Below are 18367 nucleotides of genomic sequence, written 5' to 3'. Positions count from 1 at the left end.
CACAGAGATCCACCTGCCTCTGCCTCCCAAGTGCTGGGATTAAAGGCATGTGCCACTACACCCGGCACAATAGTGAGTCTTATTGTGGCATTTTAACACATGCGTGCACACATGTGCGTGTACATACACACACACACATAATTATGCTTTGTTCATGGTTAATGACCCTCTCTCTTCATTAGCACTGCATCCCCACCTCCTTGCCAGTCCCTTTTCTCTTCTGATAGGCTCCTTTCTCTGTTCAACGACACATTTACTTGAAACCTTATTGAACACCTTTACCTGCCAGATGCCTTAATAAGCCTGAATAATGCACAGATTAAATCCTTGCCTTGAAGAAGTTCGTAGTAAAGCTAGGTATGTTGGTGCCATCTGTAATCTAAGCACACAAGAATCTGAGGCAGGAATATTTCCAGTTCAAGACCAGTGTGATCACACAGCAAAAACCCTGTCTCAAAAACAGTATGTAATGAGATATGTCATTATGTACTAATAATTATGATTCAGTTAAATAACTATGATACTATTAAGGGCATATTTATTAAGCACTGCTTTACTCATTGTTAACTCAGATAACTTCATACAAAAACTTGCCAGTTGAGTATCAATACCATTACTAACCCATTTTACAGGTGAGAGAATAGAAACTTAGAGGCAGGAAGTGACAGGACCAGGCTCACACAGTCAATGAGGCAATGCTAAAGGCAGCTATGGGGCTCAGTATGTATCTCACTGAGAGACCATGTATGAAATACCACAGAGACTTCCATGGCCCAACTCTGCCTCTAAAGAGGTAACTGTGGGACACAAGCATGGCAGGGGATGGGCTCTCACCCTCTAACAACCCTTTTCCCAAGGACAGAGCCCCCCCTCTCATACACACACACACACACACACACACACACACACACACACACACACACACCATGGCTGTGGAGGAGAGCCTATGCTAGTAAGTTTGACTGTGGTCCTTATTTCACAGTGCAAATGTGTATCAAATCACATTTATAATTAATGTGTTATGTGTACATTAATATATTAATGTGTACAATACATATATTTACAATATACACAATACAATATATTGTGTATATGTTAAATATATACAATAAAAGTAACCCAACAAAACTAACTGTAGAGACAGACAACCAGAGTCCTTAGCCCAGGAAGTACTCCACCATGGGGTGCCCTTTCACCTCCACCCCAGCAGACTCCATAGGGAAAACTCAAACAGACCAGTCTCCATGGGTCCCTGGGTCTCAGCCAGATCCTGGAGAAGCGTCTCCGGCTGCTCACCCCCTCCAGCTTGGTTCTGCTGCTCTGGGCCTCTCAGTTTGCTAGCATCGTTCCTCTTATCAAACCTGTTCCCTGTCTCCATGGTGACACCGCCTCACCCAGCTTCCTTGGGTGGTCTGGTTGCCTCACAGGCTAAAGCTCTGAGAACATTTTCCTAATGTGCAGCCAGAAACTTCCACTTCCTGTGCCCAGGGCTACCCCTCTCATATTGCCACACCCTTCACTTCAGCAGCCTCTTCCATCAACATCCTCCCCATCCCTCCCACCACAGCATGCTGTGTCCAGCTGAGAGGACACATGGCCCCTCTGGGTATCCCAAAGCCTACTGGGAAGAAAGTCTCTGAGTGAGATTGTCAGCCTCTCTCCACAACCTCTTGGCTATATCCGTGACCTCTTGGTGCAAACTGAAAATTTGATATCCAAAAATGATTAAGACTTTCAGAATGGCAACAGCAGGGAATTAATTAGGCCTGGGCTCTGCAGGCCCCATGTCCTGAACTTAGCCCTGGAGGGCGGTGTGTATGCGTGTGTATGTGTGTTGTGGAGTGTGTGTGACATGGTGTATGTGTGTGCTGTATACGTGACATAGTGTGAGTATGGTATGTATCGTGCATATGGTCCATGTATGTGTGTGTATGGCATAGTGTGTGTATTATGTGTGTGCCTGTGGTGTGTGTGGTATGTGTTTAGTATGTGTAGTGTAGTGTGTATGGTAATTGGTGTGTGTAGTTTGTGTAGGGTGGGTAGTGGGTAGCGGGTATGTGGTATGCATGGGGTATATAAGGGTGGTGGTGCACATGTGATGTATGGTGTATATACTGTGTAATTAGTGTGCTCATAGGAGGATGTGTTTAGGTGCTGTTCATAGGATGACAGTGGTAGAGCAGCATTTTGTTTAGGCTTAGGTATCCAGCTCAGCCACAGATTAGCTAGATCTTAAAACAGCATCACTGGACACTAGATTCTACCTGGACTAGGAGACAGACTGGAGGATGAGCAGAGGCCAGGAGAAGGAGTCAGGCTTGTCCAAAGTCACACAGCCAAAGAAAGTCTTCCTGACCTTAAGGGAAAGACCTGAGGAAGCTACATTCCTCTCCCAAAGGGCCTCTGCCTTCCTTACATAGGTCGATGCCCCAGGATACTTTGTAATCTAATAGCCAGAGCTCTAACAAGCAAGTGCTGAAGGGAAGAAGTATCCACCTGTAGAAGACACCAATGCTCAACCGCTGAAAGACAACATAAGAAGGTCCATCCAGACATCCCAGAAGCACACGGACAAGCCAACGCAGACACAAACAAACCTCAGGCACCCAAGGGTCCAGGTGCCTCCAATTTCCCACAAGTCCGGGTATGCCGGAAACATTGGAGCTGTGTCCTCTGGGTTGCACAGCTGGTCTCCTCCGACAGTCCTAGGTCAGAGCTTTGGACTTGATAGGACAGCTTCTGTGTTAGGAGTGTCTGCCTGGCATTCTCTTGGTTCCCTGAAGCGTTCCAGAGCCACCACTCTGCCCAATGGCGTCAGTGCGGAGGGCCTGGGCTTTGGATTCTCTGCTCTTGCCTCCCTCTTCTCCTGGCATCAGCCTTACCCCTTTTCACTTTTGTGAGAGCCAGGCTGAAAGGGACTCCCCCCACTAGACACTAGTTGATAATCCACCCTTGGCCCCACCTGGTCCTTCTACAGCTGGACTGGGTGCTTGTCTGGGGCAGGATGTGTGTGTGTTGGGGGGCGAGAGTGGGTGGGGGTGTGTGTGCAGCCCCCTCCTCCCCAGGGGAAAACAATGAAGCCACTGGCCTTGGTGGAAAAGTGGAGGGAGTGGGCGGGGGGGGGGGGGAGCGCATGGAACTTCTTCAGAGCCTCTGAGAGCGGCCCCTGGGGGGACAGCTGAGTGATGAGACCTGAGTCACATGCCCTGTATGCTCCTTGAACTCCCGCTCCCCTGCCTGTCGGGACACATCCAGAAATGCACAGGGTAAATATTTAGAGGTAATTTTTTTTTTTTTTTTTTTTTTTTTTTTTTTTTTTTTTGTGGCACCTTGCACCTCCTCCTTATTGAGGATGAGCCAGGGCCTGGGATTCGAGGGAGAGGAATCCAGGTAGACTCAAGACTGGAGCCTGGGCCTCTGTGAACATTGCTTCAGAGTTGGGGCACCATGAAGATTGAACCCTCTTAGATCCACTGTCCCCTGCCTTCACTGTGACCGGTGTGCCATCTGCAGCCTCCACTGAGCCTATTCTAGCTCCCACAGGCCTGCAGATGACCCCTCCATTGGCACAGGATAGTGGGGAGGGAATCCGGACAGGAGCAGACCATGTTGTACGTGGCAGTTTTCTTGGCTTTACCCTGTATGGAATGTCTTCCTTCCTTGGAAGACATGGTGTCCAAGCCCAAGCTTTATCAAAGATAAAACAGTTGAGACTAAACAGTCTTTTTATAGACGGGAGCCGGGCTCTCTCGGCACACGTTCCTCACCATCCCAGCCTGTCTCTGAGCATGCACAGAAAGCAAATGCCTTCCTGGGCACGTGGAAGCCAGAAGGTTTATGGGTGACTTGTCCTCCGGGGGAGGGGGAGTGGAGGGGGAGGCTGCAGGCAGGCCTATGTAGGGATAGGGTCCATCTCTGCAGCCCTAGGGAGTGGCACATAGAGACAAGAATCAGCTGGAAGGAGTTTGAGACAGGATGGAGCCCAAATGTGTCAGGCATGTGTCTGCATCGCTGCTCACTCAGGCACGACCAGAAGGAAGTGTTAACATTGGGCAGTGCCCACAAGTCAAGCCATCAGCCCTCCACCCACTTCCAGGTCTGTAGAGATGAGACTCTTGTACATAAGACACCAAGAGAAAGGTGGAAGGAAGAAGGCAAATAGTTACTAACTGTGTGCTATTTACCAGGCACTCCATAAACATTAGCTGACTTAGCCACAAAGGCCTTACCTAGTGACACCCTACCTCTCCCCCCTTTTAATGGATGAGGAAATGGAGGGTCATAGTGGTCAAGATGAGTAACTGGAGAAGTTTGATTTGGGGCCTTTCTGACTCTACTCAATCCTCTTTTGTTTGTGTTTTGTTTTTTCACTTTAGTTTTCAAACTTTTTATGTGCACTGGGGGAGGGGAGTGTCTGGAAATCACAGAGCTAAGTTTAGGAGCTGGTTCTCTCCTTCCACCCTGTCGCTTCCTGGTCATCAGCCTTGGCAGCAGGTCCTTTTATCCATGGAGAGATGCTGCTGGCCCCTTTTTGTTTTCCTAGATGTAAAACAGCAGCTTTCCTGGGATTACAGTAAGGATCAAATGGGATTATTTGGATAAAGGCTAGTCAGTGCCTAGTAGTAAGGTGGGTCTTCAGCAATGTTGATGTAATTACAGCGGTGAATTTGTGTGCAGGGCATCTTAGGGACTAGGACCACAAACCCCCAAAAGTACTTTTGGATAATTTAGACAATTTAGAATGATTTAGATGGAGAATGTACACAGAGACCAGCTCTGCACATCCAAATAGCTACTCAGGTGCCTGAGCATCTTCTGTGAGGCGCCAAGAGGTCAAGAAAGTGAGGGGAAGCAAAGTCAAGAAGAAGGAGGCTGGCAGAGGCCTTGGCAGGCACTGAACCCCACACTACTGAGCAGGAGTGGCTGGGGATGAACTAGGTTCAAGAATATCAGAGCCTGCTGAATGGGTAGTGATCCTGGGTCTCAGAGGGAAGACTGTTTTCATTAGAGAGCCTGCCTTCCTGCTCTGAATTCTATGCTTGTTCCCCCCAACCCCGTGTCTCCTCTCTTAGCAGAGAGGTAGGTTTCCTGACTAACCATAGCTAGCCCTGGGAGACCCTGCCAAAGGCAGCATGAAAAGCAGAGGGGACAGTGAGAGGAGATCAGAAAGTAACCCTACTTTTTGATCCTGGAGTTCATGTGGCTGTTGTTGCCAGACTGCCTGTGGGGTCAGGATAGCATGGTGGGAAAGTGAAGGAACAATGGGAAGCCCTGGAGACCCCCAAATAGGGCTAGAGATGGGCATCACAGATGGTACAGGTGGATGGTGCAGGTGGATGGTGCAGGTGGATGGTGCAGGTGGATGGTACAGGTGGATGGTACAGGTGGATGGTGCAGGGTAGATGGTACATGTGGATGGTGCAGGTGGATGGTGCAGGTGGATGGTACAGGTGGATGGTACAGGTGGATGGTGCAGGTGGATGATGCAGGTGGATGGTACAGGTGTATGGTGCAGGTGGATGATGCAGGTGTATGGTGCAGGTGGATGATGCAGGTGGATGGTGCAGGTGGATGGTGCAGGTGGATGGTGCAGGTGGATAGTGCAGATGGATGATGCAGGTGGATGGTGCAGGTGGATGATGCAGGTGGATGGTGCAGGTGGGTATTGACAGCCTCCTTTCCTCTTTCTCTCCTCTCAGAGACCTCAGTATGAACAACCTCACAGAGCTTCAGCCGGGTCTCTTCCACCACCTGCGCTTCCTGGAGGAGCTGTGAGTTGCTGTTGGGGCAGGAGTGGGGGTGTGGGTGGAGTGGAAGATGGCTGGGTGGAACTCTGGTCAACAGCTATAGGGACCAGGGCTCTCCAGAGGAGAGTGGCACTCACATGAGAAAGGAAAAAGCAGGGCTTGGGAAACAGGAGTTTAGTTGAGACCTGCTGTATGGTCCCAGAGGGCCAGTGTCAAACCATGTGGCACCAGAGGTCTGAGCCAAAGCTCTATGCAGCTTTTTCCCTGACACAGTTTTTTTTTTTTTTAAAGATTTATTTTATTTATTACACATGAGTGCTTTATCTGCAGAAGAGGGCACCAGATCTCATCATAAATGGTTGCAAGTCACCATGTGGTTGCTGGGAATTGAACTCAGGACCTCTGGAAGAGCAGGCAGCACTCTTAAACACTGAGCCATCTCTCCAGCCCACGTAGTTGTTTTTTTTTAAAGACACAGATTCACTATATAGCTCAGGGTGGCCTGCCCTTGAACTTGCTATTATCCTGCCTCAGCCTCCTGAAGGCCAGGATTTCAGGCATGAGACATCACACTCAGCATGACTTTCCTTCTTTAAAACATTTTATGTGTATGGGTTCATGCATGTCTGTGCACAACATGCATGTCTGCTGCCCTAGGAGACCGAAAAGGGCATCTGATCCCTTGAAACTGAGGTTACTCAGTAGTGAGAGCTACCATGTGGATGCTGGAAATTGAACCCAAGTCCTCTGGGAGAATAGGCAGTGTTTTTAATCACTGTATCATTTCTCCAGGCCCTAGCTTCCACTCATGAGCCCACCTTTTCCTGGAAAACACCTTTGAACTGCTGTCATCTCTAATACGAAGGCTCTCTCAGCCCGCTGGAAGGGAAGGCTCCATGTGGATGGGGCTAGTGGCAGGCAGGCAAGCCAGCTTTTAAAGGCAGCAGTAGAGGTCATCCCAGGGTAGCTGTGGCACAGCCTGGATGAGAGAGCAAAGGAGAGCTGAGGCCAGGGCATTAAGTAAGCCCAACTTTTCATCCCCCGCTCTCTGAGACGGAGCTGGACCTGTTTTAAAGACCGCACCTAAAGGAGCGATCTACAGCCCAGGCTCACTTATAGAACCCAAGTGCGGCGGTCCCAGGCTTCATTTTGTAAAGCAACAAATGTCAAATAAAGAGACTAGAAACAGTGTCCCCCTCAATGGTGGAGACTAACAAGGGCCTGGAACACACTGGCTCTATCCTTATGTGAAAACAGTTTCAAACACTCACTTCTAAGTTCACTGTGCTAGTGTTCTTTATCTGAAATACTGGGCATAATATAGGTTGAGAGTTTTCAATCCAAAAATCTGAAAAAAAATTTAGAGACAGGATATCAGTATGTAGCCCAAGCTGCGCTAGAATCCTCTATGTAGCCAAGGCTGGCTTTGAGTTCATAATTTTCCACATGCATCTAACTTTAAAACCTGAAACTTTTTGTGTACTGGTAAGTCACCACAGTGGGCAGTTCTGCACCTGACTTTATGTGACAAGTTTGAATCAAAACCCAGGAGCACTGAAATTATTGTAGGAGTCAAGGACTGTAGGTCAGTGTTGGGGGAGTAACTTAAAGTGCTGGAGGACTGGTCTCCATCCCCACCCCCACACCCCAAACAAGACATTATTGCATAAAACTACCTCAGGCTCCATGCTTACAAAGCAGGCAGATTCTGGTCTAGACGATGAGATGCTCAGGGGAAAAAGACACTCCCCACCAAGCCAGACAACCAAAGTTGGACAGAGAGAACCTTAGGTTGTCATTTGACTTGCACATGAGGGTCATGGCACGTACCCACCCACCCACGCACCCACACCAAATAAATAAACGGGAAATCAAATAAAATCAAGTGAATTTATGTTTAAACTTGGACCCATTCCCCAAGACAGCTCATTATCTAGATGCAAATATTTGGAGATCTGAAGAATCCGAAGGCCAAAACACCCATGGCTCTGAGTGGGTCAGATTCGGGGTACTGCCCCTCCCTGGATTAGCTGTGAAAGCGGAGTCGATGTCTGTGAGGTGGTGTCCAGGGAACCGCTGAGCTCAGGAAATGCCATGCGTGGCCACCGCCCTCCCTCCTGCACTCCAAGAAAGGACCTCACTCCCTTCGTGGGTTACCTGGCAACCCCACTGACCTCTGTCTTCTTTGATTCGCAGGAGGCTCTCCGGGAACCATCTCTCACACATCCCAAGACAGGCATTCTCTGGCCTTCACAGCCTCAAAATTCTGTAAGTAGAGGCTAGCCCTTTCCCACAGTGATGTGGCCCTGAGAATGGCCCTCGGCTTTAGGGTTTCGTCACTCCTGAGAGTCTGGCTCTGATCCTTGTTTCCTTATCTTCTCTTTTCATTTCACTAATTATTTCCATTTCTTCGCTTTCCCTCATCTGATTTGTAAACAAAGATTAAGAGGGACCCAACGTGCCTGGCAGCCCTTCAGGGAGGAAGCAACTTTGTTTATGAGCGATGATCATTGCAGGGCTCAGTTGAGGTTTATTTTACTTTTTACATTTATTATTTATTTGTGTGCGTGTGTTGCTTGAATGTGGAGGCCGGAGGACAACTTTCAGGAGTCGGTTTTCTCCTTCTATCATGTGGGTCCTGAGGAGAGAACTCAGGTCATCCGTCAGGCCGGACAGCGGGTGCTTTCGCTCACTGAGCCACCCCCTGGCCCTTGGTCTTAATTTTTGAGGGCAAGGGGTGTAGTTCAGCTGCTAAACATGTTTGCTCAATGTAGATGAGGCTCTGGGTTAGGTCTCCAGCACTGTAGAAACCAGGCGTGATGATGCATGCCTGTAGTCCCAGAACTCAACACGAGTAAGAAGTCCAGAGGACCAGATTACTTCCATAAAGTGCTTGCCATGTGAGCATGAGGATCTGAGGGGATCCCAGAACCCATTTAAAATGCCAAGAAAGAGAAAGAAAGAAACGTCATCGTCATCATCATCATCATCAACAACAACAAGGTACCACCTTTAATCCCAGCACTCAGGAGGCAGAGGTGGGCAGATCTCTGTGAGTTCGAGGCCAGCTTGGTCTACAGAGTGAGTTCCAGGACAGGCAGGGCTACACAGAGAAACCCTGTCTCGAAAAACCAAAACAAAACCAAACCAAACCAAACCAAAAAAAAAAAAAAACCAAAACCAAAAACAACAACAAAACAAAACAAAAAACAACCCCTCCAAGAAACCAAAACCAAAAGAAATCCCACAAACAAACAACCAGGATGATTGCTCCCAAATGATGACACTAAGGCTGACTTTTAGTCTCTATGTGCACATGAAATCACACATGAGCATCTGCACAACCATATGTACATACACAAAAGAAGTTCAAAGTCAAGGTCATTCCCAGCTATATAGTTTGAAAACACTTTAAAACTTGGTATTTAGCTGGGTGGTGGTGGCGCATGCCTTTAATCCCAGCACTCGGGAGACAGAGGCAAGTGGATCCCTGTGAGTTTGAGGCCAGCCTGGTCTACAAAGCAAGTCCAGGACAGCCAGGGCTACACAGAGAAACCCTGTCTTAAAAAACCAAAACAAACAAACAAAAACTTGGTATTTAAAAAAATTTTTTTTAGTAACAGACAAGATAATGGGTTTTATTTATTTTTTACTTTTCTCTGTGTTAAGATCATTTTAATGTCCTACTAAGGAGATATCCCAAGACACCAGCAGGTTGCAAAGCAGAGTTCACTATGACATTTTCATCCGTACATATCACGATGCTTTGCTCGTACTCATTTCCCCCACCACCTTCCTGCTCTTCAGTTCTTTGGCCGTTTTGTTTTTTGGTCTTTGTCTTTTTGTTTGTTTTGTTTTTCGAGACAGGGTTTCTCTGTGTAGCCCTGGCTGTCCTGGACTCACTTTGTAGACCAGGCTGGCCTCGAACTCACAGAGATTCGCCTGCCTCTGCCTCCCAGGAGTGCTGGGATTAAAGGCGTGCACTACCACGCCCATCATGGTCTTTGTCTTTTTAAGACAGTATTTTTCCATGTAGATCTGGCCGATCTGAATCTCAGCAATTCAATATGTAGACCAGGATACCCTCACATCTGTAGTGATTCCCCTTTGCCTCTGTCTCCTGAGTGTTAGGCTTGTAAGCATGAGCTACCCCATCCAGCTGTTTGTCTATTTTCTTTTTTTTGAGACAAGGTTTACCTAGTTCCTGTCTCAGAATCTGAAGTGCTGGGATTAGAGGTTTATACTCAGCTCCACATGTGCCTTTTCTTCGTCCATGTTTCTCCCTAGAAACATGGATGCCTCCTTCATACCTGCACAAGGCTGGGAGAGGACCTGGTGTTCCCTCACTTAGCTCTCCTTGCTACCCAGCTGCTGGCACTGTCTCCTCATGCCTCAATCCACGATGCACCTCGTCCTCCTTGCTAACTTAGTTATTCCAAGAAGGGTAAAGGTGGGAGGAGATCCCAGAGAGGGCACAGCATCCCAGGGGCCAGTGTGGGGCCATGAGTAATGAGGAGCTGATCTTAAAGCGACAGAGTGAGCACTGGGGCTCCCCTAAAGTGGCGAGCTGCTTCCCTGTTCTTGTTTGGCTCCCGACTCTACCTGCAGCGCCTCTTTGTACAGCTGTACAGGTTGTTGGCTGCACAAAAGCATTTGGCTGAGGAGAGGAGGCCTGAACCCCAGTTCCGTGCCTCGGTTTGGGATGGTATCCACCCAAAGGCAGATCTCTTTACTGTTTTCTTAAAGAGGCTCCTGGGCTGACAGGGCCTTCCTCTGAGCTTCCTGCTTCCAAGATGACTGTTAGTGTGCTTCCAAGCATGTTTCTTCTCTAGAGTTCCTGGGTCCCATCCCCCCTCTCCATTTGCCTCTAAATTTCTGATTTCTAGGGCTCCAGGCCTCTGCGTGCTTATTCTCTTCCTTACTGTGGCTCCCGCTGGTAGTCTTGCTTTCCTCTTCTCTGTCCTCTGTCCCTCTGTTCTTCCTGCCCCTCTGTCTCACTCCCTATAGCTGTCCAGGGTGCAGGAGGCAGTGGGGGAGGAGGCACCTCGAACTCACAGCACAGTGCAGGCGGCCTGCTTGTTGGTGGCGTATCTGTGCCCAGAGGCAGGTTTAGACCTGCAGCCGGATTAGAAAGCAAGGCTCTGTTTGCTGGGCCCTCAGAAGATGTGAGGCTCACGTCCCGTTCCTAAGGCTCCAGCTTAGTGATGAGCCTCCTCTTTCTTCTCTGCCTGCATTAGGCAATAAATCAAAGCCGGGAAGAAACCGCAGCCAGCCCTCCCTAACCCCCCACCCCCGCCTTTCAGCCAGCGGCGCCTGGGCCCAGTGAGCAGGTTGGCCAAAAGCTGTATGTGTGAGCCAGGACAGCCAGGCTGCTCACCCCCACTCTGCCAGTGACCCCCCATTTAGTCCCATCTTCAAAGACCGCCTGCCAGTCACTAAAGAGGTGTGTCCTCTGTCTGTTCTGTCTGCAAAGCTCCCTGTTCAGGGAGAGTAGGTAGGCTGGGAACCCCACCTCAGAGTAAGAGAGTCCATATGTGTCCTGGGTACAATGTCCTTCCCAAAATCCGATGTCACTTTTGCTGGTTGCAGATCCTCGTCTCTCAGAAAACTCTAGCAGTAGGACTCACCCCCAGCCCTCTTAGCTTTCTTTGTTCAGACTCTTCCCAATGTTGTGGCTTCTCTTCTCTGAGGGCTGGCTAGGCCAAGAGGAAGCAGGGGACAGTGGATAGGTTAACACACATGAAAACTCTGCCTCCTTGCCGTCCCGGAAGCTGACAAGGAAATGTAAGCAGTCCCTCTCTGCTCCCTTACCAAGGGACTGCAGCAGAGTCCCCCCAGGTGGTCTCCCCACACTGGCTGTGGCCCTCTTCTCTGAGGGTTCTCCAAGTCCTCAAGCCCACAAGCGTAGAGCAGGTCTGATCAAGAGAGTCAGCCTGAGCAGGAAGGGTCTAGCCTTGCACCAGTTCTGTCCCACGAGGCTGTAAGGGCTCAGATGCTAAATTCACAGAGCTGCCCTAAGGGAGACCACCATCCCGGGGCCCTGGACATGTGGGTGCAGTGCCTGGACCTCTGTTCTGCCTGCTGCGCCGTAGCAGGGCACAGAGCCTCTGTGGGCAGAATTTTTGGATCCTGACGCGAGCCCAAGGAGTATGTGTATGTGTTGGAGTCGTCCCACTCTACCTTACCTCATAGATGTCATCTTAGAAAACGAGAAAAGTCTAGCCTTGGCCCTTCCCAGACTCTCTGCAGACCATCCACGGCCTACAGCCCACCGCCCCCCCCCCCCGTTTAAGTCAATGTGGCCCCATCTAGAACAACCCTGCTGAGCTTCAGCTGCCTTACACCAAGTTCAGATTTGAGTTATAGGGGTGGGGCTCAAGGGCTTGCCTCCCCTCTTTGCCTTTAGAAACCTGGGTAGGAGGTTTCCCCAGGAGCTGTGCTCCTAGATAGAGCCCAGAGTCCAGAGTTTGTGACTCAGGATCCTAGCCAGGGTCCTCTTATGATAGAAAGTTCTAGAAGCTGTTCACTGCTTCTGATCTTGGCCCATCCAGTTTGGAGGCAGAAAGGGAGAGTTAGATCTCGGGGCCAGGCCAGGGGAACCTAGTGCCACATGAGTTGTAGCCCTCTGCACACTATATGGACCTATCTTAGTTGGCATTGACCCATTCCTCTCCCTTTGGACTTAACGAATTGAATGGAATTGACCTAGAAGGGACTCACACTGCTTGGGAGCCCTGAGCTCTCCTGCCTGGCCCGTGAGAAGGCTGCAAGGAGCTCAGGGAGATAAATTTTCTAAACTGTTCCTCAGCAAGAGGCCAAGCTCCATCCTCCCAAGAGACTGGGTGGCAGGAAGTGGGTTCTTTGGCTGCAGAGTGATTTAAAGCCAGACTCAAGGCCTCACCAAAAAAGCAGGGGGGTGGGGGGGTGGGGGGAGGGCAGGGAAAATGTCTATATTTCCCCTTTCCAAGACTTAATTTTCCTTTTAAAATGAAGGTGTTGATATGGATTCCTCAATATTTTTAGCTGCAGAATTAAACCCCAGACCCCAAACATTGGCCAGTGGTAATGGTCCATGCTGTATTCCCAGCACTGGGGAGGCTGAGGTGAAGGATCACTGAGTTCAAAGCTAGACTGGAAAAAAAAAAAAAAAAAAAAAAAAAATATATATATATATATATATATATATAAAGACTTTCAAAAAACCAACACCAGACTCTCAAAAAACCAACACCAGGGCCTGGAGAGATAGAGGTTAAGAGCATGTGTTACTCTTGCAGAGGATCAGGGCTCAGTATTCAGTACTCACGTGGTGGTTCACAACCATCTTTAACTCCAGTTTCAGCAGCTCCAACACCCTCTCCTGGTCTCCTCGGGTACCAGGCATGTATACGGTGCACATTCTATACATGTAGACAGAACACTCACATACATTTTTAAAAATTCAGTATCAGAGTACGTGTCTAGCATGCCAAGGCCCTAGGTTCTATCCCCAGCAGGACAAAAGCAAAACGAAAACTCACCGCATACAGAATCCTGGATAATAAAACTGATGAGGGAGGACCTTCTACAGGGTGCAGAGGGTGGGTGAGTTTCAGACTCCACCCTACCCATCTACCCAAGTAACCCCAAGGCACCAGGAAAACACTGGGGTGGGTGGTTGACTCTCTGCTACTTGCCCCCTGGGTCTCTGAAATTCATGGTTTCTGGCCCCAGATTCCTCTCTAGCAAGAGACATATTCCAAGTACATTCTTTGTACAAAAGTCGGTATGTCGTGTATGTGTGTGTGTCGGGGGGTGTGTGGGGTGTTGCTGAGGACCTGACTTCCAATGGACACCTGTCTGCACGTTGGACTCAATCTGGAGCTTGAAAAATTAATAAAACATCATCTTTTGCACCAGAGACAGCCCCAGTGGCATAAGTGGGCTGCCCTATAGCCTGAACATTTCCCAGGTGATTCTAATGCGCAGCTAGGGCTGAGGGCAAAGGGTTAAATCTGCTCTGTGAAGCACAGCTGTGGCTAGAAAGAGGGCGCAAAGCATTGGCCTGGAGTGGGCCTTGGACCCTAGGCCTAATGTTGCCATTAACGTGGTTTGTAACTCTGAGAAAATCAGCTCCCGAGTCTCTCAGCCTCCACCTCACCTCACCCTGGAGGACAAAGGGTTGCTCCCCTCTGTCAGTCTTTGCACTCTTCCCCCCTTAACTGTGTGCCCACGCAGTAGTGCTGGCCAAAGAGGCCGTGAACAGGAAGGGGAAGCAGACCCAACACCAGGACCACGCTACACTCCAGCTTGCTGGGTATTGGTTCATAGAGAGAAAGCGAGGACTGGCCCAGCTTGAGCTGCTGGAGAGAAGCTGAGCTCTCTGACACTGGGCGGAAGGAGAGTTAAGTGCCGTGCAGAGGTGCTACTTACAGATTCTGGGCCTTGGAGGTCCAACATGGAGACTTTAAAGATCTTTCTAGGGCCAGTGAGATGGCTCAGTGAAGTGAAGGCATCTGCCACCTCCAGGATCCACATGGTGAAGGGTGAGTCAGTTCTTACCAAGTCCTGGAACTTTCCCTTTGACCTCCATGTGCACACACACACACACACACATACACACACACACACACAGACACACACACACACACACACACACACACACACACACAATCTGGGTGGGACTCAGCAGAAAGAAACATATAAGTAGGAGGTGATGTCAGTGCAGGTAGATGCATTAGGGGTGCTCCTTGGAGGTGCAGTAGCAGCTCACCTGTGCAGTGACCAGATGTGGCTTTGGGGACCTTGGAGGGGCTATAAGCAGTGCCCACCACTTACCCAACCATGGTTTCTCATGTATCCTTGATCCAAGCGTGCCGTGGTCTGTGTGTGGGAGTCATGAGAAGAAAGGTATTGGCAGAGATCAGGGTAAAGAGGCGCTCACAGCTTAGAAGTCAGAGGTGGGAGGGAAACCTGCTAGCCCCTTCACCTCGTGCCCAGAGCAGAGGTTGTTCAGGTCCTCAAGGAGACCCAGAGCTCTGCTGTGGGGTCACTTCAGGCTTGATGACTGGGCCCCAGTTCCAGGACAGCCGCTGAGCCAAATGATTGTTTCCCTGGCTGTCATGTTATTTCCCTCTGTGTGGTTGCGTGAGATTGCATTACTGACACGTGCTGGGCAGGAGCTTACTACCTGAGCTACATCTCATCTGTCATCTCTGTTGTCATTGTCTCCATCATCAGCGCCACCAGCAGCACCATTGCCATTCGGATCCCTGGGGATGGAGCCCCAGGGCCTTGGGCATGCTAGGCAAGTCCTCTGCCAATGAGCCATATCCCCAGCCCTGCTGAGCAAAGTCTTATGTGCTTCCAGTAAGTCTCTTCTCTTGAACGAGGAGGGAATTGAGGCTCAGAGATGGGAAGTGGACTTCCTAAAGTCAACCAGCAAGGCGTAGAACAGATCAATAATTGATCGGCTAGGGAGCTACGATTTCTGTCTGTGTGTAAGACATTGCTGTAAAATAAGTGCCCTGCGACCAGGGGGGGAGAGGGGGACTATTTTATTTGATCCATGCAACCAATAAACAGAGACGTCATCACAAGATCATGAGTGAGGACCTGAAGTTTAAGCACTTACAAAGCCACACAGCTGAAGAAGGGCAGAGCTTAGGATGGGAGTCCAGGCAATGTAACTTCAGACACAGGACACTACATTTTTTAAGTAAGTTGGGGAGACCCAAGTTTAAATTCCACCCATGAAACAAAGCACTGTCATTAGAAAGGTCTCCTAGATACTATATAAGTCCAGGTGGGAGGGACAGGAGGCTAAGAGAACTCTGGTAATTGAATGTGCACAAAGGGACAGGGCCCTTCAGCTCCTCAGAGCCTGCACCTACACCCAGCTCCTCTCAATATGTCTTCCTGTAATGGTGGACGGACCCTGATCTCAGGGGTCCCAAAGCCTGTCTTTGACCTCTCTTTGGCTCTGCTCCTGTGAGATGCTCCTGTCTCTCACCACCTCATACCTGCTCTAGCCTCTGGTGCCTGCTTTGTGCTTTGTCTTCCAGCTACGGCTTTCCTGCATCCCCTAAAGGAGGCCAGCAGTGAGTGCGGGCATCTGTGGCCAGGGTAGGGCCATACAGGAGGCACCTGTAGCTAGCAGGTTCATGCTACGACCCTTCAGCATTTTCTGGTCCTACTGTCTCCTGTTTTATGAGAAAAGCTGTGTGGTATAACCTGTCCAGACAGTGTTCTAACCCGCTGGGGCCCAAACCCAGTCCCATCACTTACCTGCCTTGTGGCCTTTGGCATAGATAACTAACCTCATAAGGCAGCCACCCGTGGAGCCCTCAGAGCCACCTCTGGCCTGTTAACTATTGCTGTTAGGTCAGACGGTACGCTGCTCTTCCTGAAGTCTGGCATCACCTCGCACTCTTGGGAAGGGAGCTTAGCCTCTCGGCCTCAGTCTCCTGCTCTGAGCAATGGGTTGGTTAGTGAAAAGCTGTAAAGGGGAAGTCTGAAGCCCTCAGTGTGGATGGCATACCAAGCACACAGCAGATGCTCACTCTCCCTTGTGTCTTGGGAGTCTGGCCAGCTGTTGAGGCAGACCTATAAGAAGAGCTCATGTCTCTTCCTGGTGACAAAGAGTGTAGGGCAGCCTGGGAGGGAGGGGGCTCAGTTCCTCTGTGGTCCTAGTCAGCTGTATCCTGCCTTTCTGCTTCCTGCCCTATTTCCCGAATTTGTCCTGTGCCCTCCGTCAGTCACATCTGGATCTAGAGCCTGGAGATTAAGAATGCCCACAGGGGAGGAAAGATTTGGTTAAATTCCTAAAGAAAAAAAAGCCTATGCTGTAGCATACCCTTGAGCTTGTAACCCATCCCTGGGGAGGAGAAATACGTGAATCCCTGGGGCTTTGTAGCTAGCTATCTTAGTCTACTGGAGAGCTCTAGGCCTGTGGGAGACCCTGTCTCAGGAAACAATGTGAGCAGCTCCTGAGGTTGTCTGCTAGCCTCCACTACATAAGCACACATGAGCACACACACACACACACACAGACACACACACACACAGATACACACAGTGTTCTGTCCAAGGGCCTCCTTGGTATTTCTTTTTCTTAGTGTATTTATTTAATTTTGTGGGCATGGGTGTTTTGTCCACATGTATAAACATACATTTTCTGAATCATATGTGTGCAGTACTCATGGAGTCCAGGAGAAAGTGTCAGATACCCTGGAACTGGAATTACAGACAGCTGTTAGCTGCCATGTGGGTGCTGGGAATTGAACCCAGGTTCCCTGGAAAAGCATCCAGTGGATCCATCTCTCCAGACTGTTTTTTTTTTTCATGTTTATTTAATTTTTCTCCTTCCCATTTCTGTACTCAGCGTTTTCCTTAGAAGTAAACATGTATAACTATTGCTCAGGGGGCTCCCTGCACTTTGAGGTACCCCGCCCAGCTTACCTAAGGCCCTGTTATGCCTGGATTCCCCTAGGGTCAGAGGCATGCCCATTTTCTATTGTTCCCTGTCTCATGCTCTCTGACCATCTTCCCTGCATATTGGATTCCTAAGCCCCCAGGAACTCCATAGTTTTGGTCTGTGGTGCCCTCCTAGGTTTTGTGGCTGGCCCTAGTTCTAGGCTGGCAGCCTTGGAAACAGCAATTTAGTGTGTGCTTATGTGAGATTAAGCTGCCACGGCAGGCTGATGATTTCGGGGCGGGGTGGGGGGGCACTTCTAATTGCTTCTGTAGACAAGGACTCCAGAAAGCATATTTTCATGATGCCCTGATGCTTGAGGGATAGCCTAGAGTTTTCTTACCTTCATCCATATCCTTTCTCACCAAGAAACCCTTAGTATCTCAGCTGAATAGATGGGGACACTGAGGCCAAAATTTAGCAGAACCCTATCTTTCTCTTTCTTGTTTTTTTTTTCCCTTTTGAGCTCCTTTCCCACTGTAGCTCAGGCTACCCTGGAACTCAATATCTATCCCAGGCTGTAATTGAGCTTCTCTCTGCCTCTGAAGTACCAGATTAAATGTCTGTGTCTACATGTCTTGTTCTATCTCTTCGTCCCCTCTTTCCTCCTGCCATGTCTTACAAACCCTCCTCAGGTACCTCTCTCCTACACTGGGCCTTCCAATCCCTGTTTACCTCAACTACCCGCCCCCGCCATTCCCCACCAGCAGGTCAGGAGGCTATACCTCAGACTCTGGGCTCTGAAGCAGAAGAGGGAGTTATAGGGGGAGCCCCTACCCAACTGCACTCAGTGCCCAGCGACTCTTACAGACCTCTCTTTCCCCTTCAGGATGCTGCAGAGCAACCAGCTCCGAGGGATCCCAGCTGAGGCACTGTGGGAGCTGCCCAGCCTGCAGTCACTGTGAGTCATTGAGGGCCCACCTTCCTGGATCTGGGGCACAACCCAGGCCCTGCCTTACTTTCCCTTCTTCTGGAGCCCACTCGCTAGTGCAGAATGTGCTCCTGGCTCTGGTTCCTTGAGGGTTTTGTTGTCATAAATGTATGTCCATGACACTTGAGTATCTGCAGGACTTTGGGAATGGAACCTCCTTAGGTAGGGCCACCAGGGCAGAATTCCTGAGGCCACTGGCATTCTGCCATGGGAGCTGGGATGTGGGGGTGGAGACTA

The 18367-nt window shown here is 49.6% G+C and overlaps 1 protein-coding gene across 1 annotated transcript in view; it reads left to right on the top strand.

Moving 5' to 3' along the window:
- Lgr6 (leucine rich repeat containing G protein-coupled receptor 6) overlaps positions 1-18367 on the top strand; it is a 120912-nt gene that overhangs the window by 24906 nt on the left and 77639 nt on the right. The window contains exons 2-4 of the mRNA XM_051147460.1: positions 5700-5771; positions 7944-8015; positions 18029-18100. Coding sequence (XP_051003417.1) covers positions 5700-5771; positions 7944-8015; positions 18029-18100 — 216 coding nt within the window. The remainder of the gene's footprint in view (positions 1-5699; positions 5772-7943; positions 8016-18028; positions 18101-18367) is intronic.

The sequence above is a fragment of the Acomys russatus genome, chromosome 6, assembly GCF_903995435.1.
Source record: "Acomys russatus chromosome 6, mAcoRus1.1, whole genome shotgun sequence".
Taxonomy (NCBI): Eukaryota; Metazoa; Chordata; class Mammalia; order Rodentia; family Muridae; genus Acomys; species Acomys russatus.
Note: the sequence above shows the minus strand (reverse complement) of the source record. Positions and strands in the feature narration are given on the sequence as shown.